At 42.4% G+C, this 22573-nt stretch overlaps 1 protein-coding gene across 1 annotated transcript in view; it reads left to right on the forward strand.

Annotated features, from left to right (window-relative positions):
• Positions 1–12904, forward strand: part of AMPH (amphiphysin) — a 210978-nt gene extending 198074 nt beyond the window's left edge. The window contains exons 18-21 of the mRNA XM_040259504.1: positions 743–952; positions 3731–3976; positions 7242–7343; positions 11682–12904. Of these exons, the coding sequence (XP_040115438.1) occupies positions 743–952; positions 3731–3976; positions 7242–7343; positions 11682–11789 (666 nt within the window). The 3' untranslated portion in view covers positions 11790–12904. The remainder of the gene's footprint in view (positions 1–742; positions 953–3730; positions 3977–7241; positions 7344–11681) is intronic.
• The last annotated feature ends 9669 nt before the right edge of the window (positions 12905–22573 follow it).

The following is a 22573-nucleotide window of genomic DNA, read 5'->3' on the forward strand; positions in this document are numbered from 1 at the left end:
TGTTCAAAACTACAGTTTCTGATTGTACTTTATTTTATTATTCCAAGTTTTACATACTACCTAAAGCTCTTCCGACTACATTCCAACCTTAGAACAAGATTCTCATTTTTTTCTATTTGTGCTTCCTAGTAAAGAACCCTAAATCTGATTTAATTTGAATTATCATATATATTTGATGACAAAAATGATTCTCCCTTCATTCTCAAGAGGTCTTATTGAGAAACTTGCTAATTTTTTTTTTAATGAATATAATTTGGCTTACGGGACCTTCACCATGCAGATTTGAAAGTTTATATTTTTAAATGCAGTTTATAAAATTCTGACTGTGTGTGATAAGGATGCTTGTCAGTGGCTTTCTTCTGTGGTCCAGGTAGTATTGGGCTTGGGCCCCTTCCATTTTTGTCACTCAGATATCCTTTGCAATATTGCTATCATCTTCTTTCAGCCAACAAGGATTAGCAAGAGCTTGTGGAGGGGACTGTACACACCTTAAAAGCCGGGTTTCAAAAGTGGCATGTGTCACTTCCATTCACATTCCATTTGCTGCACCCACCTGCAAGGAGAGCTGAGGAATGTAGCGTCACTGGGGGCCCAGGAGGCAGAGGAGGCAGAACTTGGAGCAGATGGCAGACTCTGCTGTACCTGAATACGGGGCTTTGGGACATGACAAAGAAAGCCTCAGAAGAGGGGGAGACATGACAAGGCTGAGTCTGACTCTTACTGAGGCCTGTTTGGGTTACAGATCATCCCTGGAATGGAGGCTGATGTGACGGCTGGGACCTTGGTGCCAGCAGCCGAGGGGGTCCCGGTGGAGGAAGCAGAGACAGAGAAGGCGGCTCTTCCTGCTGGAGCAGGAGCAAGTTTAGAGGAGGCCAAGACTGACACTGAAGCCACAGAGCCCATGGATGGTGGCAGATCTCACCTGGAAGAAACAGAAGCAGCGACCACGCAGGTACATGTCCTAGTAAATGGAGTTCCTAGGGAGACGGTGGCCGCTGGGACCTCTGCTGGCTGATGGCGATACCTCTTCTGGAGGTGGAGTAATGGACGGTATGTAGCCATTCTGTGGCTCCCGCTCCACCAAAACGACACATTTGATTCTCAGAAAGAGTGATCTCCGCATTCTCCTGTATCAGCATTGTGAAGCTCCACATGGCTCCCTTTGCTCTGGTGGACTGGGCTTAAGCACAGATAGGGGCAAGGGAAACCAGGGTATTAAGTGATGGAGAAAAAGAATGAAGCACAGATGAGGAAAAGGATGTGAATGGAGGGAGGGAGGAGGAAGAGAATTTGATAGAACAATAGGCTTGTTGGGTCGATTAGGTGAGATAATAGCCAGAGCCCTCAGCTGGGTGCCAAGCACATGGTGGGAAGCCAGTATTAGTAGTTAAGTCATATTACTATTATTACTCTTTATTATTCAATTCAGTTCAGTCGCTCAGTTGTGTCTGATGCTTTGCAACCCCATGGACCGCATCACGCCAGGCCTCCCTCTTCATCACCAGCTCCCAGAGCTTGGACATCAAACTCATGTCCATTGAGTTGGTCATGCCATCCAACCATCTCATCCTCTGTCATCCCCTTCTCCTCCTGCCTTAAATCTTACCCAGCATCAGGGTTTTTTCAAATGAGTCAGCTCTTCACATCAGGTGGTCAGAGTATTGGAGTTTCAGCTTCAGCATCAGTCCTTCCAATGAACATTCAGGACTGATTTTCTTTAGGATGGACTGGTTTGATCTCCTTGCAGTCCAAGGGACTCTCAAGAATCTTCTCCAGCACCACAGTTCAAAAGCATCAATTCTTTGGTACTCAGCTTTCTTTATAGTCCAACTCTCACATCCATACATGACCACTGGAAAAACCATAGCTTTAACTAGACAGATCTTTGTTGGCAAAATAATGTCTCTGCTCTTTAATATGCTGTCTAGGTTGGTCATAACTTTCCTTCCAAGGAGTAAGTGTCTTTTAATTTCATGGCTGCAGTCACCATCTGCAGTGATTTTGGAGCCCAGAAAAATAAAGTCACTGTTTCCACTGTTTCCCCATAAGGTGATGGGACCGGATGCCATGATCTTCATTTTCTGAATGTTGAGCTTTAAGCCAAATTTTTCACTCTCCTCTTTCACTTTTATCAAGAGGCTCTTTAGTTGTTCTTCACTTTCTGCCATAAGGGTGGTGTCATCTGCATATCTGAGGTTATTGATATTTCTCCTGGCAATCTTGAAATTCCAGCTTGTGCTTCCTCCAGCCTAGCATTTCTCATGATATACTCTGCATATAAGTTAAATAAGCAGGGTGACAATATACAGCCTTGACATACTCCTTTTCCTATTTGGAACCCATCTGTTGTTCCATGTCAAGTTCTAACTGTTGCTTCCTGACCTGCACACAGGTTTCTCAAGAGGCAGGTCAGGTGGTCTGGTATTCCCATCTCTCAGAATTTTCCACAGTTGATTGTGATCCACACAGTCACAGGCTTTGGCATATTATAGTGCCTTAAACTCTCCATTAGGCTCCTTTTACCAAAAGCCCATCCCTACATTGGATGGGTCATTAATATGACATGAAGTTGGAGTTACCCCAGAAACACGAAGGCAACAAATACAGATACTCCTAACGTGAGGCCTCAAACCCAGAGGCCACAGCAAGGACGGCTCTTCTAAACCCCATGTTTTTGCTCCTCTGAATTCTTAAGCAGAAATATTGAAGAGTTGGTTTAATGTGAGGTTTTGCTTTTTCCTGATTATTCCACTTATAGTAAATTTCCAGAAATCTTTCCTGAGTTCCTTAATGCTTGAACCTAAATGATCCTGTTCAAACAGCTGGCAGCGGTATTACTTAGAGAAATAACTCACAAGTATATTCTATATTTTTCCATAGATTGTCTTGTCACAGTGCCAGGCATATTTCTGTATGTATGACAATATGCTTATTGAGAGAATGTATTATTTTCCCCAAATTGAAGAATGGAGGTGCCTATCTGTGTTCACTGATATCTGAGGATATATAGAACTTGATCTCCAGGCTTCCAATATGCTAGTGAAATTCCCTTCCCTGCTCATCTTTGTTAAAGAATAAAACAGGTCTTGATCCTTTGGTTCTGCTTTTCCCCCAGACAGCACAGTACTTAGAGCAGTTGGTGGGAATTGTCATTGCTCAAGTTATCATTGCAGTGTGAGCTCTGATGATAACCAGCAAGCAAAGGACATCTCCAAACAGGGGCCAGATCTTTACCAACAATAGGGTTTCCAGGAGAAAAGCAATCACAGGTGGTTACATGTCAGTTTCAAGTGAGGGTTACTATTCAGTGGGACAAGAATGGACCACTGTAAAAAGGAGAGCATCCTTAGAGTCTAGCTACATTCCCTGTCAGGATTATACCCCTCCTCCCATCGCAATTAACCTCTCTCCCGAAAATCTGCTAGTCCACTTCCCCACTTCCTGAGAAACCTGTCTTACCTAACTGCCTGGTTGTTCAAGGATCCACAAATTGGTCCTACTAAAGGTTTCTGTCTCAGGAGACAGAAAAAGAAGGCCATGTTGGGAGGAATGTTTTGCAAGGTGGAAGGATTTAAGACCAAAAAGTTGGGTGAAGGACAGACGTTTAGCTGGATGGGAGACGTGGGGAAAGTGGAACCACGTGGGTGGGATGGGCTAGAGGAAACTCCTGGAGAGTACAGAAGCCTTCTTCCCAGCCCTTGCCCACACCACCATATTTTTCTCCCCCCAGGAGAAGGTCATCCCTTCTGTAGTCATACAGCCCGCCTCCAACAATGAAGGGGAGGGAGAACATGAAGGAACCGTGGATGCAGAGTACAAGGAGGCGACTGATGACACGGCTCTTCCGGGCCCCACCAGTGAGATGCCAGAGCTGGCCTCAGAGGAGCAGAAGGCGGCCAGGGCCTCCCAGCCTGCTCCTTCCGCTCCCTCTGCAAGCGAGGCCTTCCAGGAAGTGCCTCCCGGCTTCCTCTACAAGGTTCTAACTTTTATTTTGCTCTTTTTTTTTCTTACTTTATTCAGTGTCAGGAAAATACAGTAGTAAAATCTGTCACCTTTGATGGAGAACACAACGTAATTAAATTTAGTCTTGTCGTACTTGAGGACTCTGTTTCAGTTTGATTTGCAGTTAACCACAGTTCATTGTTTTGGAGAAGGAACTGGCAACCCACTGCAGTATTCTTGCCTGGGACATCCCATGGACAGAGGAGCCTGCCAGGCTGCAGTCCAGAGGGTCGTAAAGAGTTGGACAGGACTGAAGCGACTTGGCACACAAACTTCATTGTTTAGTTTCAAAGCTTGTAAATTTGGTGGTCTTGTCTACACAAACGGATACACTTCAGAGGCCACATGCCACACTGACTGTTAAATGTGTTTTCAGTTCTCTATGATCTGCTTTACAATTTTGCTTCAGTTAAAGCTGAGTCTCATTTAAAAAGGAGAAATGTGTTTGCGGTCCCTTAATATTTCTTACTTTTTAATCTGGTGACCGTTTGTCTTTGCTTTGAACCCTTTTGTGCAGACTTGGTTGTCTAGGTTTCATTCTTTTTGCCATATATATTTATTGTTTTTGTTAATGTACTGCTTTTGCCTTCATCCTCACATCACATTATAACATGGTAAGATTTCCATGCTGCTGGCTGCAAGAAGCACAGTCATGCCTTCTATATTTTAACAACCGGTAATTAAAGAAAGTTCGCCACAAGGTAAATGATATGCTCCTTGGTAGTGAGTGGGGTGATTGCTTCCACCCCAAGTGCCCTCTTGAGCTCCCCCTAGAGCCCAGGGCTTGAAATCATCCGTGTGCTTATCTGCTCCTTGCTGGAGGGCAGGAAACACCTTGCTGCAGTTGCATGGCACAAAGTAAGGAGTCCATAAATATTTTAAAAGTGAATAAATATGTTAATTGGTTTCTATGATAAGGAAGGGAGAAGGCAATGGCACCCTACTGCATGTGGCATGTTTCTGCTGTACCATTTATTAAACAGGCTATTCTTTATGTTCTTTGCTCTTTTGTTGTAAACTATTCAGATATGGGAGAAGGCAATGGCACCCCACTCCAGTACTCTTGCCTGGAAAATCCCACGGACAGAAGAGCCTGGTAGGCTGCAGTCCATGGGGTCGTGAAGATCAGACATGACTGAGCGACTTCACTTTCACTTTTCACTTTCATGCATTGGAGAAGGAAATGGCAACCCACTCCAGTGTTCTTGCCTGGAGAATCCCAGGGTTGGGGGAGCCTGGTGGGCTGCCATCTATGGGGTCGCACAGAGTCGGACACGACTGAAGCGACTTAGCAGCAGCAGCATGATAAGGAAACAAATGATGGAGGGAAAGTTTTTCTCAGAGAGGCCATCAAATGACTATTTAGTCTTCATCAACGGAAGGGTCCTTACCAAAAAGCCCAGTTTAAATACCTTTTTAATAAAAGTGATAGTCACTCAGTCATGTCCGACTCTTTGTTGCCCCATAGACTAGCCCACCAGGCTCCTCTGTCCATGGAATTCTCCAGGCAAGAATACTGAAGTGGGTAGCCAATCCCTTCTCCAGGGGATCTTCCCTTCCTAAGGATCGAAACTGCATCTCCCACACTGCAGGCAGATTCTTTACTGTCTAAGCCACCAGGGAATCCCCATTCTTAAGCCTAATACCTGGGCTTAAGCCAGGAGCTTAAAGGTAGATGATCCTACCTAATAGATTATAGTTGGAATACTAATAAGCATATTTGACTTGGCATTTCCAAATTCAGCTCTTTGTCTTTTAAAAAATATTAAATATGTGTGTGTGTGTAGGGATGGAATTGAGTAGAATAGTCATTGTCTTTTTCTTCTATTTTCTCCTTAGAAAGTAGCTGCTACCTTGCTACCTCCATTGGGGACAGGTGGGCTTAATAGATTGATGAGTTAATTAATATGGAGGAAAAAACTAGACATGTGGCCACTAAGCCAGTGCTCCACTGTGTTCTGTTTTAAAAAAAGGGCATGAAGTCAAGGAGGCAGGGATGCCAAGCAAGGTCAGGTCTGGCTGGGACCCTCCCTGACTTTACTCAGTAGCTGCACACTGTGAGCTGGGGAACAGCATTTACCCACTATCTGGACTTCAGTGTTTTCATCAGAAAAATGAATTTGGCAATAAGACAGTCATTTCCAGCTCTTCTATGTTATGCTTCTGTATGCAAAATATACAATTTAAAAGCCAGTTGTTTAGTCTTGGCTCTGGGAAAGAGGTCAGGGACACAGGAGAAAACTAGCCTTGATTAAATAGTTATCCATTTTAGTACTCTCTCCTGCTTCTTAAAAATTCTCCGTAAACAAAATTTAAGGAAATCTCTTTTAAAAAGGGGGAAAAGAGTGGTGGACTAAGACAGATGTTTAAGCTGGTAGTGAAGTAGCCTTAGATGTCTAATCCATGGTGAATGACACGGTTGTGTTAGTATCATCAAAACTGCTAAGAGACTAGAACTCACCCCCACCACTAAAAAGAAATGATAATTATGTAACTTACTCAGGTGCCAGATAGTGCTACAGTGGCCATCATGTTACCATATATAAATGTATTAAATTAACATGGTGTATACCTTAAATGATACAGTGTTACATGTCAAATATATTTCTATTAAAAACCAGAAAAAGAGAGAAAGGAAACAGATTGTCATGGTTTAAAGGTAAGATAGGGAAGGAAGTTTATTTAAGAAATTGATCACAGGGTTTAATTAGATAGTACTTTCCATATAACATACAAGTGATGGTTTTCCCAATTATGAATTGTTTTACAGAGGAGCTTTTCACTAGGCATCTTTAGGTTAAAAAATAAATAGTAACAAAGCATTGGTGATAATAAAATAGAGCTCTCTAACAAAAATGTGAGAAATTAAAATTTAATTAATGCACTAAATTTTAGCTTAGGAAAAAGGCATTGCTTTACTAAATATATAATACATTCAGATGGCCTCAGTGTCCACCTGTTAGAGTGTCTGGAAAAAGAAAAGAAAGTGAAGTCACTCTGTCGTGTCCGACTCTTTGAGACTCCGCGGACTATAGCCTGCCAGGCTCCTCTGTCCATGGGATTTTCCAGGCAAGAGTACTGCAGTGGGTTGCCATTTGGGGCTTGACTCATATCTTCCTCTTTTTTTATCCAGTTTAGAGATGCTTCTAAGAGTGCCTGCTGATAATCTGGCTGAAAGACTTTGCTTTTATATCTATTTTCTTTCTAAAATGAATCAGTTCTTTTACAATCTTTTGCAGGTGGAAACACTGCATGATTTTGAGGCAGCAAATTCTGATGAACTTACCTTACAAAGGGGTGATGTGGTGTTGGTGGTGCCCTCAGATTCGGAAGCTGACCAGGTAAAGGATAAAGGCAGAAAGTACCACGGGCTCTGCTGGTTTCTCCTGAGGGTCAGGTGGGCTCAGTGACTTCCTGAAGATGTTTCCACCTTCTGAGTTGCTCCATGAATGCTCAGCTGCTCAGCGGTGTCTGACTCTGCAGCCCCATGAACTGTAACCCGCCAGTCTCCTCTGTCCATAGAAATCTCCAGGCAGGAGTGTTGGAGAGGGTTGCCATTCCCTTCTTCAGGGGATCTTCCTGACCCCAGGATCGAACATGGGTCTCCTTCATTGCAGGAGGATTCTTTAACATCTGAGCCACCAGGGAAACAATGTTCTTTGGCTTAAGTACTTGAACCTATTTATAATAGCTGCTTTATAGTTCCTACGGTGAATTCCAAAAGCTGGGTCATCTCAGGACACATTTCTGTTGCTTTTTATCTTTGGTCATATTTTCCTGTAATTAAAATGATACTGGACACAGTGGATGTTGCATTGTAGAGTCTCAATTCTGTCTTCTACCTCTGAAAATTGTTTCTTTTTCTTTTAACAGGCATTTAAATGAGTAGATAAATACCTTGAATTCATGGAAGTTTGTTTTAGTTTTTTTACTCTCAGCCTAAGTTCTTAGTCCTGAGATTTGTCTCTAACTCTTAGACATTCTCCTTTGGGATTTCAATAGAAATCCTGAAGGATTATCAAGCCCACTAGCTTTGTGGGATCTGAATTTAAAATTCTGCCTCCTCTGCACTGCCAGTGCTGACATTTCTACTTAGCTGTTGTTGCCTTCCTGCCATTCCTTTCCCCCAGGCTCCTAGAGAAGCCCTTATGCATTTACAGCTTGGGTTGCAGCTCAGGATTCCAGGAAAGAAGTTTTCTGTATATTTGAGGTTCCCTCTCTGTACTCCCCTCTTTCAAGATATTCTCCATAAAAGTACGGCTCCTCTGGCAGCCGTAAACTCTATCCTCTGAATGCCCTGCATCACAGACTGAGGTTAACCCTCAGGAAAGACCTTGTTAACAGCTCTAACCCAGTGTGGTTTCAGGGGTTAAATATTCCCCAATTTCTGCGCTGGTGGCTCAGAAATGGTAAAGAATCTGCCTGCAATGTAGGAGACCCAAGTACTATCCCTGGGTCAGCAAGATTGCCTGGAGAAGGGCATGGCAACCCACTCCAGTATTCTTGCCTGGAGAATTCCATGGACAGAGGAGCCAGGTGGGCTGCAGTCCATGGGGTTGCAAAGAATCAGACATGGCTGAGCAACTAACATGTTCACTTTCAATGTCTGCCTGCTTTTGTTCATTTTCAATGCCTTCACATACTTGATATATATATGTGCTAAGTCACTTGACTCATGTCCAACTCTCTGCAAACCTAAGGACTGTACCCCACCAGTCCTCTGTCCATAGAATTCTTCAGGCAAGAATACTGGAGTGGGTTACCATGCCCTCCTCCAGGGTACCTTCTCAACCCAGGGCAAACCCAGGTCTCCTGCATTACAGGCAGATTCTTTACCATCTGAGCCTCCAGGGAAGCCCTCTAATATATAAACTTATATTTTGTAGCAGTCATTTTTATATAAAAACAGTTCCATCTATGTATGCACATGTATCTACAACTATGAATATAGTTGTTCTATGCAATAGTGTTTTTTGGATACCAGCTATTTTGCCATAACCAAAACTGGAACTCTTCAGTCTACCACATATTTTAAGCATTTAATATTTACTTTTCTATATTTTTCTCAGCTAAAGATTGATATTAACTATGATGTTTCACTTCATAAGTTGCATTTCAAAATCTATGAGTTATTTTGATTATCTCATATTAAAATCTTGATTATGGGTTTATGCCAGCCCTTTATGTTTGCCTTTATTGAAACTATTTTAAAACCCATGACTCCACTTAGCTTCATTGGATTTTTCAGTCACTGTAAATAAAGTCAAATGTAGACACTTGAGGGGAAAATATGACCTTTTGTATGTTTACCAGAGGTTTAGAAAATATTTACTTATCATCTTTTACTCTAAGTATAACTTTGTCCTTCACATATATAACATCATAATTTTATAGAGGACACTTTTCCTCATCAGCTAGGTTATTATCAGTTATTTTATCAAATCATTTTTTCTCTGTTACTTTTTTTTCTGTCGTCAAAAATTGGCCTGTCTAAATGCTTATATTTCTTGTCTGTATAGCAGCATCAATTTATGGTCTTAGATTATATCAAAGGAAATGTATTCAGCTCCTTTATTTAATTTTATGAGACCTCATTTTATCTGATGTACTTGAACTATACTGGGGATTGGTTTCAATGAAATCTGGCTATCCTTCATTTTAAGTGGGATCTTTTCCCTGTATTGGTTAACATAATAAAGACAGTCATTTGCCACTGGTTTCACATCCTATGATCTGTATGTTTGAAATTGTTCCTTCAGCTCAGCTTTCCCCAAGTAGACTCTGCCTGTCTCCGGAAGGCCAAGGGCAGATGTCAGCTTCCGTTTCTCAGTTTCACATTTCATCTACCATACCCTGTGGCCATGCACAGACAGGTTCTTTAAACTGTCTGTGGCTAACTGTCTTCACTTTTGTGAGGGCACACCTATACGATAGACAAATGTTTATAAGGAATAATTTATAAAGACTATGACTATTTCCAGCACAAATGTTATGACATCAAACTGCTCTGTCGTTTATATAAACTCAAAAAACAACAGTGACAACAAACACAACAGTGATACCAGGCAACAGATATCAAGCTGTTAGTGTCTGATTAAGTCTTGTATATGGTGGTTTATTTCAGGTACATGTGTGAGTGGGCAGACAGAGTTCTTTCTTATAAGCAAGTGGTTGAGGCTGAAGTAGAAGACCTCTCATGGTCTTCTCAGCACTATATTGCAACCCAGGGGTCTCTAAGCCTTTCTTTCACGGTGACCCACAGGACAGGAAATGGTCCTGTGTATGATATTTTCTCACGGTGTCCCTCTCTTTGCACTAGGTATAAATCAATTCTTTCCTCTTCCTTCAGAATTTGTTATAATCCAGTTAGCATCAATTAACTACACTTTGTACAAAATTATACTATTAACATTTGTTGTTGTTCAGTCTCTCAGTCGTGTCCAGCTCTTTGCGACCCCATGGACTGCAAACACGCCTGGCTTCCCTGTCCTTCACCATCTCCCACAGCTTGCTCAAACTCATGTCCATTGAGTCAGTGATGCCATCCAGCCATTTCGTCCTCTGTCAGCCCTTTCTCCTCCTGCCTTCAGTCTTTCCCAGCATTAGAGTCTTTTCCAGTGAGTTGGCTGTTTGCATCAGGTGGCCAAAGTATTGGAGCATCACTTCAGCATCAGTCCCTCCAATAAGTATTCTGGATTGATTGCCTTTAGGATTGATTGGTTTGATTTCCTTGCAGTTCTAGGGACTCTCAGGTCTTCTCCAACACCACAGTTCAAAAGCACCAATTCTTCAGTGCTCAACCTTCTTTTATGGTCCAACTCTCACATCCATACATGACTACTGGAAAAACCATAACTTTTACTACATGGATCTTTGTTGGCAAAGTATTTTCTGCTTTTTAATATGCTGTTTAGGTCTATCATAGCTTTTCTTCCAAGGAGCAAGCGTCTTTTAATTTCATGACTGCAGTCACCATCTGCAACATTAACCTTCAATCAACTATATATATAAAATAAATAATTTCAAATTTTATTGTATTTTTCTTAAACTAACAACTTACTAGGGACAAGCTTTATCCCTGAGCTCAGCACATAAGTTTACAGGTACTGTGATATCCTTGTACAGGACCACAATACTCAATAAACCCATTATTTTATTAATCATTGGCAATGTAGATTTTCCAGTACAAGAAGTCCCCTACTTATAAACAAGTTCCATTCCAAGAGTACATTATTAAATCCAAGTTGTTTGTAAGTCCAACAAAGTTAACCTAGGTGCCCAACTAACATAATTGGCTGTAGAGTACTGTAGTGTAATAAATTCATAATACTTTTCACACAGATAATACATAAAAAACAAACAAAATATAAAGAAAATATTTAAAATCTTATAGCATGATACCTTGAAAAGTACAGTAAGTACAGTACAACAGCTAGCATAGTGGTGCTGGCATCGAGTGAACAAGCGTAAAGAGTTATTGACTACAGGAGAGAGAGGAGGTGGGAGATGGTAGAGCTGAGGGATCGTCAGCAATAGGAGACAGAGGGCAAGCTGCAGTTTTACTCACCCCTGACGTTGATGGAACACACGTTCTCATCTTTAAAAGTTTGCACACTGAAGGTTCATATGTAAGGGGATTCCTATAGTTGGACTCTAAAAGCCCTGTCTTTGTCTTGCAGGATGCAGGCTGGCTGGTAGGAGTGAAGGAATCAGACTGGCTTCAGTTCAGAGATCTCGCCACCTACAAAGGCCTCTTTCCAGAGAACTTCACCCGGCGCCTGGATTAGGGCCAAATATATTGTAGAAAGAGCCTGATTACTGGGTTTTTAAACCTTTGTGGAAACCTGAAGAGTTCACTTTTGCTATGACACTCTTAATGATTGACAGACCGATACCAGACAAAGCTTGGAAGGCTGTCTCAGTGGAGCATGTGTGCAAACAAATGTCAGAGAAAGCAAAAAGTAAATTAAGGGAAAAGTCCTCACTGGTTCCCATGTTCTTGCTACCAAGTTTGTTTGTGCTTTGTCCAAGCTGTGGAGACTCGTGTACTCGACCCCCTCCCACAAATTCTAAAATAGCTTCCTCCAGACCAGAACCTTAATTTCTCCGCACCAAGTATGTGGTATTGAGTGGCTGCCCTGCTGAAGACATGATGAATTACCCTGTAACGTGAGATTATCGTATTCCCCTACGCAGGTGTGAGCACGTGCTCTCCCTTTCACGTTTACTGTGTTTAAAACGAAACTGCTGCAAAAGTTGTCACTGTTCTTTTCCAACACACCTCCCTCTCTGTAGATATATATGGACACACAGTCACAGGAGCTAGTTCCCATCACTCCTGAATCTATGTGTATGCACACGGCTACATATACATAGTTGCACTCTCTCCTTTCCATCGTAGCTCTTAGTCTCTTAAGCATCATTGATTCATACACTGCTCTTATTCTCTCTGGCATTACAGTTGCAGTTTTGCCTCTGGGCAAAAATCAGCCATCCCATTGCCAAAGGAGTCGACAGTATCTGTGTTGGGAATGTGCATTTTTCAGGATGCAATGACTCATAGCCCGTCAGAGGTGCCTCCCCTTTGGAGAAAGCAGTCTGACGCTCTGAATGGCCACTGTGGCTGGAGATAGGTGAGTTGGGATGAGCAGCTCGATTGTCTTAATTTCTGCCTTTTTGAGATTGGCCAGCTGATGGGGCATTGAAATCAACCCCCAAAGAACACTATTTCCAAAAGCTCCTAATTTCCACCTCTTTCTATTTATGCAACTCATCTTCACCGATCGTCCGAAAATAAGATATAGGTGATGTATGCTGTATCCACAAGTCATCTGTAATGATTCTGTTTTCAGTGCTGTGTCATTCCAAATAAACCTTGGGTAATCTCCAGCAATGACCTTAATTCCTTCCGATGAGTCATTTGTTTTGGAAAGCTTGTTTCATTTGGATGCATGACTTGCAACAGTCGATATTGAGTTGTTATTTGTGCAGAAAAGTGCTCCTTCCTCTGGGTTGTGCTTTGCAGCCCCTCTCCCTTCTGCTCACTCCTTCATCCCAGTCATTGCTGGCCACTTGGAGGTCCTTGCTGCCCGGCAATCACTACAGCACAAATAACAGCTGCCAATGGAGGCCCTGTGCCGACTGTGGCTGCAAAGAGTGTGTATCACAGAAATCTGACGACCTCCATACTCAGCAATTTCTTCTCACACCAGCCTCATTTTTTGGTCACTTTTCTTTCAGACATGTTTATGTTTGTAGGTACCTACAAAAATAGATGATATAGAAAAGTCAACTCACTAGACATTTATAGGAGAGAATTCTGAAAACAAAACCCTTTTATTCTTTTCTGCCCTGTAATTGTACACAATATAAGCTGATCAAGAATGCATGTTATTTGACTTTTAAATTTGGTATGTATTAGTGGTTCATGATTTTGTGTCTCATGGTGGATTACCAACTTGGACACTTAGTGGATGCTTAAGTGTTAAAAGAAAAATAGCTGTTATTTTTAAAATAAGTTTTGCTTATTATTTTTAAAAAACTTTGGGTTGCACCTTGCACATGGATCTTTGTTCCCCGACCAGGGGTTGAACCCACATTCCTTGCATTGGAAGGTGGGGTCTTAATCACTGGACCACTGGGGAACTCCCAAGAAATAGCTATTCTTGACCTAAGATTGTTCCAGGGGCTCATTTCCAGCGAATCTGGATTGCCACGAATGGCCTAGCCTCTTCTTCATCTTTTAAGATTTCTCTTACAGACCTGGTTCAGATAGTGCAAAGAATCTTCAAAAAGTCAGATAAGGAAGCTTGTAGTTCTTATTAAACATATGTCTTTCTGGAATTCCTGTTTATACCACATATACATTGAGTGATTATATAGTTTGCAAGGCTAAGCACTTTGGCAATTTGGATTTTGAAAAATATTTTAGCATCCCTAGGGCCCCTGGGATGGGGAAGGCTCCATGCACCATGCTGTTACATTGCCTCCACCTTGGCCAGCTCTTTCTGACAAAGCCAGGACAGCTTTTGAGTGAGCCAGAACCTCACATCCACAAGCTGCCACAGAAAGAGTATGCAGTTTCGGAATTCTGAGCTCTTTTTTACCACATAAAAAGGGCTAAAAAAAAAAAAAAAAAAAGCCAAAACTCAGGGTATTTAGAAAAATCCAAGCATGGCCCCATGACCCATTCTGGGGATCCATTGAAAAAAAACCTTTGGGAAACTGCAGAAATTTTAAGAACTCAATGAATTTAAAGATGACTGAAACTCTGTGCTTTATGTCATACAAACTGCATGAACACCTCAAAGCCTGGGAAACAGACTGATTTGCCTTGCTAGGACTCTACTACTCTATTCAGAAGAGCCCATGCTGCCTTCTTTTTTTTTACTTGGAACCTAACTAAAGGCCTTATGAACGTCATGGGCCAGACCTTGGACATAAGCTGGTTATACAGTTTCCTTGGGTGGTGGTGTAACTACCGTCTTCCCAGGAAGATGTAGCCTCACCTTAGGGCTCGGATAAAAGGCACCAGATATTGGTAGATTCATGGAGAAGACTATGACCAGTGACCTCCTTGCAAACTCTGAAATCAGAGCCATGTGGTTCTGTTCATTCTTGACCCCCATCACAGAGTCAGGACAAGAAGAACCCTGGTTGTTCAGAGCAGTCTTCCTCAAGGCACACAGCACAGGTTTGATACTTATAAAATTCCTGAATACAATGTGCTAGAATAAGCTTAATATTCCATACCATTAGTAAGTGGCTCCCTGGTTATCATTTAAGATTGCTTTGGGCTTCCCCTATGGCTCAGCCAATAAAGAATCCTGCAATGTGGGAGACACAGGAGCTGGGTTTGATCTCTGGGTCAGGAAGACCCCCTGGAGGAGGAAATGGCAACCCACTCCAGTATTCTTGCATGGAAAATCGCATGGACAGAGGAACCTGGTGGGCTACAGTCCATATCAAGTGGTCACAAACAGGCAGGCAGGACTAAAGCGATTTAGCACACGTAAGATTGCTTTAAGATGCCATCCATAGTAAGTGGCTCATTGGTTATCATTTAAGAATGCTTTAAGATTACCCTTGGAAAGGTCATTGAGACATGCCCTTTAATTTTATGCAAATTGAGAGGTAGACCAGGTACCTTGAAGCTTTCAAGGTTTTCTTAAAATCTAGCTAATTCCCAGTCCCCTGGGGTCTCAGGTCCAACACTCAAGTTGCCTTATTTGTATAGGTTGGGTCCACGTCATGGACGTATTCCCCCTCCCCTGTGCCCACGGGTGTGTCTGCCCTTTGCCCTGGGGAGGCACCTCCTGATGCCTTTTAATGCCACAAAAACCAGAGCACCCCTGGGTATGGTCTTTGCCCTCACACCCTCCCCTGGTAGTAAATATCATCAGGCTCAGTGTCCTTGTCCAAAATTCCACCAGTGACCACTAGGTAATTTCTGGGATATCTGATAATGCCGCCAAACTTCTCCAAACTCTCTGTAAGATTCCAAGATACTCATTTTCCTGTTTTCCCACCTCTCTATTCCTTCTCTGTCACTTTACTAATTTTTCTTGCTTCTTCCAGTGGGTGCTGGGGTGGGATGGGGGCAGGGAGCATCAGTCTCCCTCCCAGATCTGTGTGCCCAAAATCCAGAGGATGTTCTCTTCAAGGATTCAATTACTGCTCCCAAGTCCGCATGTACATCTATTCATTAAACTTTTGTCAAGCTCTTGCTAAGTGTCCGTTACTGTGCACTGGACCCTGTTGACTAAGATCTTGCCCACAAGGTCTTAGCTCTTGAAACCTCTCTGCAGCCCAATCCTAAGGGGTCCCTTTCTTGAGAGTTGCAGGCCTGGAAACATGGGTGCTCACTTCTGCCATTAATTTGCCAGATTCCAAGCACCTGCTTTTGTTCCCTCAAATGTCCTGTGCCTTGTGCTTTAACCCCTGGTACACTGTCTGGGCAGATGGTGCTAGTGGTAAAGAGCCCTCATGCCAATGCAGGAGGCATAAGAGATGTGGGTTCTATCCCAGGTCAGAAAAATTCCCCTGGAGTAGGAAATGACCACTGGCTCCGGTATTCTTGCCTGGAAAAGTCCACAGACAAAGTAGCCTGGCAGGCTACAGTAAATGGCACAGCGAAGAGTCAGATGCAACTGAGCACATATACAGACCCTGTCTGGGAGTGGTCCTCATCTCAGCCAAGGAAGACTCTTTGGATGCCTGTCATCCCATCGTCTCCTGTCTCCTTCCTTCCCTTCTTCCTAGTTTATCCCTAGACCATCTCATCTATACTGATGTCAAAGGATTAGCACTCCTCTCCCATTTTTCTCCTCCTCCCTCCTCCCCTCGCCTCCCCAGCACACACACAAATGATGATTACTATTGTATAACACATCGAAATCCCATGCCTCTGCCTGGCTTTCAGAGCTCTCCACATCTTCACCAATGCTTGTCTTCTGCTCTGTCAGGATCCTCCTCACTGGTCCATCCTGTCCTCTCACTGCACCTCCACACTACACCTTGCTCACCCCATTGCTTCCTCCTCCTGAAACACCTCCCACTCTGGCCTGCCTCTGTAATGCCCCCTTCCCTCCCAGCAGTCTGAGTCCCACCTCCTGCACAAAACTTTCTCACCAATCTTCTCCTCTGTCTGCACCCGTTTGACTCATTGAATTTAGTGTAAAATGGATTATCATTTAGTTCTTTGCTTCTCCCACTAACTGATAAACTATCTACCAATGTTCTCTGTATTCCAAGTCCACTCCAGGGCATTATATCCAATTGCACCGAGCAAAGGAACGAGAGACTGAGTGATGGGTTAATTCAGAAAAGTCCACAAACTTCAGTCCCCAACCTAAACTTACATATAAGAAGAAGCTGTAGAATGGTTTTGAGAGACTGCAGAGGGAGAAGTTTTCTTAAACAAGGTTCCAAAGTTCCCAAGACTACAAAATTGAGAATAGCTATTTAAGGAAAGATGCTTGAGACAAAATTAGTAGACAGACGATAGATTTGCTGAAAATATTTGTGATAGCTGAAACTCACAAAGAAATATCTAGAACACATAAACTCATTCACATCAACAAGTAACTAATAATAGTGACAGTATAGTCTAATTTTATAACAATTGTTTTATTACCATTATATTTACAATATTCATAAATCACTGGCAATAGTCATATTAAGTATAATAATATGCTATCATTATATAATAACATACAGTATAATAATATAACATCTAGTACTATATAATAGCTAACATTTATTGCCTATCTTGTTATTTGCCAGACACCCTCCTAAGTGTTCTGCAAATATTAATTCATTTAATCTTCACTAATCTGTGAAGTAGTTGCTGTTTTTTTTCTTTTTGTAAATGAGAAGGCTAAGGTACAGTGAGTGATATAAAGAAACTTCAAAGTCACACAGACAGTGAATGGCAGGGCCAGACAATTGCCTTGGCAGCTTAGCTCCAATGGAGGCTTTGCCCTTCTCTAGCCACCCTTCTTTTTGCTCTGTTTAAACGACTTGAATCGGCAAAGCTCTGAAGGCCACACTCAAGTACCAGGCATAAAAAGAAAACTTCAGCTTCCTAATAATCAGATTAGTGCTAACAATCTCATAGACTAATCAGATCCTGCTTGGTAGCCAACAGGTTGGGAAAAATTAAAACATCAGTTAACATGGCGCTGGTGTTATGTAGTGAACATGTGTATGTATATTTCCTGGGACCAGCAACCCTGGGGTTACCGGTGGAATTACTGACACTGCCGTAAGAGAGCCTCTGTCAGTCACTGCAAAACCGAGAGTGGCCAGGAGGGGGCAGCAGGTGACGCGCCAGTCGCTGGGGGATGGCTGAACACAGCACAGTGGCTGAAAGCTGTGAAGAACAGTGAGCCAGGTGAGCACACAAATGCACAGACACAGGCAGGTAAGGTTGCTGTGCCATTTATATCAGTGCAAAAATACATTCTTCATAAACGATACTCTAGTTTTCCCAGATACATAAGCTCAAAGGAAATCATCAAACAGATTGAGCATCTTATGGAGGAACTCGAATAAGGGAAGAAGGGGAGGAAAAAGAATAAAACAAATAACAAATATGTAAAACTAAGTAACATGACTAGTACAAATTAATGGTGCTAATGTGTGACACACTGAGAAATATCACACATACATACACACACACGCACACACAAATGAGAGCTAAGGCTAAAAAATAAGCAAAAACCAAAAAGCAATCAGAAAATACATACTATGGAGGCACTCAGAGAATGCTAATTCCAGGATAAGCCATCAAAACCTCATATTCGAGCTTAATTTTCAGCAACCTGTTTCCCCTCAATTTCAAGAGTGGCTTCAAATGGTAAATTAAGGTCAGGGTAACTCAAAGGCAATTTGTTCATTTTCTTTATTGGTTGAGGAAAATGTGACTTTTTTCCTTCTTCAGAGAAAATTTGTGTTCACTGGCTGCTAATTAACATCTAGCTGGCCCTGGCATTGTGCGCTGGTCATGAAGTTGACGTCCCCTTCAAGGCAATGCTCTCCTACCTGGAGATGAAAGCAAACCCAGAAGGAGGACACTCCTGCATTTAGAAACAAACACTGGAGTCAGGCACCAATACAAGCCTCGGGGGGCTCAGGGGTTTGAAAGTGAGAAAAAGTATGAGAAGATAGTTTCTAGCCAAGCTATTTTCCAAACCATAGTTAACTACTATGTCTCTCAGAGACAGGCATAAAAGTTTGTTGTTGATAATCTTTCTGGTTTTTAAAAACCAGAAAATATTCAGTTCAGTTCAGTTGCTCAGTCGTGTCCGACTCTTTGTGACCCCATGGACTGCAGCACGCCATGCCTCTCTGTCCATCACCAACTCCCGGAGTTTACCCAAACTCATGTCCATTTGAGTCAGTGATGCCATCCAACCATCTCATCCTTTGTCATCCCCTTCTGCTCCTGCCCTCAATCTTTCTCAGCATCAGGGTCTTTTCAAATGAGTCAGCTCTTTGCTTAAGGTGACCAAAGTATTGGAGTTTCAGCTTCAACATCAGTCCTTCCAATGAAAACTCAGGGCTGATCTCCTTTAGGATGGACTGGTTGGATCTCCTTGCAGTCCAAGGCACTCTCAAGAGTCTTCTCCAACACCACAGTTCAAAAGCATCAATTCTTTGGTGCTCAGCTTTCTTCAGTGCAACTCTCACATCCATACATGACCACAGGAAAAACCAAAGCCTTGACTAGACAGACCTTTGTTGGCAAAGTAATGTCTCTGTTTTTAAATATGCTGCCTAGGTTGGTCATAACTTTCCTTCCAAAAAACACATTAAAATTAAAAATAAAGTTGAAGGATGTGAGTGGTACAGACAGATGGCAAAAAAAAAAAAAAAAAAAAAAAACTTGAATATCCCCAAGAGAATTCTATTTTTTATGCATATTTAGATTTACTAAAAGTCTTCACTTTTAATTTCCTGACAGAGCCAGAACCAAGTACCTAAGAAAATCAGCACGATTCAGCTTTCTGCATATACTGTAGTTGCACACACGTACCTGTGTGTGTACATGTGTGCATGTATGTGGGCACAAGGACTCTCTCTAAGCGTCAATGTTTGCATGTTCTCTAGGTGCGATGTTTGAGCATTTCCTGTGCACTGGCCTAGAACGAATTTGCTGGAGGAAGTGCCTAGGGTCGAAGTCAGGCTGGATAACAAAGTCAGTGGCTATACATACCCTTACATCACACTTACAACTTAATGGCTTTTTGTGAAGGAACCTACTCAGAATAGTTTTCTAGAGCCGTATTAAGTCAAGAGGAAGCAAGCAATGTGCATTATTATGGGATCAAAACCAAAGCGATAAGCTGCACTATTTTTCATCCTGCCTGAGCTGTTATTTCAATATCCGGAGTGTTAATTCAGTTCAGAATCACAAATCACTGGAACCAGAAGAGACCAAAAACATCACACTCTCCCCTCATTTCGAGGCTGGAGAAACAGGAAGCTTGCAAGGGGGAGTCACTTGCAAGCACATGGGGAATACAATTGGAAAAACAAGTTTCCTGCCCTGCTTTCCAGGGCCCTTTCATTCAGACACTGAATCTTTTGCTGTTAATCACTTTCTGGGGTAACAAGGCAGGAGAATCCAACTTGTGTGACAAATCTCTCATGGCCAGGAGGGGGCGCTAGAAGTTAGTATAAGTGAATCCATCCAAATATTGACCTTTGTAAGCAGGAAGCATGAATTGAAAGCAAATCAGATGTACAGCAACATCACAATTTGCGTTACCATGAAACAGTCCAGTGAGGAGAGAAATTAATTCCTGAATCACAAACTGCCAAGCAGGTTGCTTCGGGCTCAGGCTCTGGAGACGGGCTGACTTGGCTCAAGTTCTTGGTGTGTTTTTATTCCCCAGGCAACCTCAAGTAAGTTACTTCACCTCCCTATGCCTCTGTTTCATCTGCATATTGGGCATAAGTAACTTGACCTCATGCGAAGAGTTGACTCATTGGAAAAGACTCTGATGCTGGGAGGGATTGGGGGCAGGAGGAGAAGGGGACGACGGAGGATGAGATGGCTGGATGGCATCACTGACTTGGTGAACGTGAATCTGAGTGAACTCCGGGGGTTGGTGATGGACAGGGAGGCCTGGCGTGCTGCGATTCATGGGGTCGCAAAGAGTCGGACACGACTGAGCAACTGAACTGAACTGAACTGAACTGAACACCATCTTTATGCTTGCAAAGAAGGGATAAATATGTACAATGTTTCACATTCAAAAAGGGTATTTGTTATCATTTAATGGATCAGTGATTTCTGTTATGACCTTAAGAAAATTAGTCTTTTAAAAAGGCCATCAGGTATTAACATGAAAATGCTAGAAGAAATTTCTTTTACTGTATGAGGTCCATCGCATTAATGAATGTGGGTTCCTCAAGTATATCTTAAGTTCATTGTGCACTGGTGTGTGAAAGCTATTCTTAAATTTCTATAATCTTTCTGAGATTTTCCTCATGGTCTCTTGCATATTATAATTTAAAAAGAAATCACATATATTTATTTATCTATTGAGTAGATGGTGGCATGGGTTTTGTAATTTGTTAGACTTGGGTTTGAACCCAGGCTCCATTACCTTCTTCTTAAATGACTCTGAGAAGACGAAACTCTTAAAGATTCTGACTCTTCCATCATCAAATGTGATTGAATATAACCAATTTGAAGTATTATTACAAGGATTAAAATGGTATAAGAATTAAATGTTACTTAAGACCAACTTAGATAGTATTTATTTAAACACAGTCTGCCATAGTCCTTGGCACAGGATGAATAATGTATCCAGAGTAAGCATCGCTATTCTCATTTACAATGACTTGCCCAAGGACACACGTCCTTCAAATGACAGTTTTTTGGACTCCAGCAGTCATTCTATGTTTTCCAAAGCAATATAGCCTCACAGAATCACAGGGTCTCATGTCAGACTCTCTGAACATCCCCTTTTGGTGCTTCCCTCCTGAGAAGGACCATTTTCCCTCAGCTCACCATTTATGGGATTACATTGCTGTCTGTCCAGAGAGCCAAGCCCCAAGCAGAGCCCTGTTACTGGGTCTTTCACTTTGACAAGGAAGTTGGGAAGGCTGACAGCCACGTGGATTCAGTATGATCCAGCAGCTTCACCTCTTTTCCTCTGAACCTATCAGAGCCTGTCACTTTAAAACGAAATCTTCAAAGAATCCAGAGACTAAACCCTTAATTTCTTAAAAACACACTAAACAGATGAAATGCCTTGGGTTAGAGAAAGTAAAAGACTGAAAGGAAACTCAGGAATCCAGAGAGGGGAAGTTTTGTTTCACAGAAGAGATACTGGGATTTGGTAGAGATATATTGTTCAGGTAGCCAAGAGGGAAGACACACACCTGAAATTTAAATGGAAGGAAACAAACTGGAATGGAGTCTTAAGATCCCGAAATGGTCAGTAAGCGCCATCTGATGCAGGTATATGGGTGACTGAGCAGATGTAAGCATACCGATGAACCGAAGATGGTTACAGAAGTTCTCGATGAGCCCAACGATGCAGAACCCAGGCCGGATTATCCTCCTTTTTCCCCACCAACTCTGACCTGACAACACACTGGAGTTATGGAGAATTTCTTCTGTGAAAGGCAGTGGGAGAAAAGAGAGAATAAATATTAAGATCATAGCATTAAGTCATCTCCCCATTAGACAGCTCTCCGTAGTCAAATGTTCAATCGTTGTGTGAAGTGAAGTGAAGTCGCTCAGTGGTGTCAGACTCTTTGCGACCCCATGGACTGTAGCCTACCAGGCTCCTCCATCCATGGAATTTTCCAGGCAAGAGTACTGGAGTGGGTTGCCATTTCCTTCTCCAGGGGATCTTCCCGACCCAGGGATCGAACCCAGGTCTCCCACATTGGAGGCAGATGCTTTAACCTCTGAGCCACCAGGGAAGCCCTACCAAGAAAATTTTGTTTTGTTTTGGATGCTGACAAACAGGGGTGAGGAGTGGGAAGGGAGGATGCCTGGCCAAAGGCTAACCCCCCCACCCCAGCGGACAATCAGGGAGCAAGAGCT

Source organism: Oryx dammah, unplaced genomic scaffold, assembly GCF_014754425.2.
Source record: "Oryx dammah isolate SB20612 unplaced genomic scaffold, SCBI_Odam_1.1 HiC_scaffold_18, whole genome shotgun sequence".
NCBI classification, from domain to species: Eukaryota; Metazoa; Chordata; class Mammalia; order Artiodactyla; family Bovidae; genus Oryx; species Oryx dammah.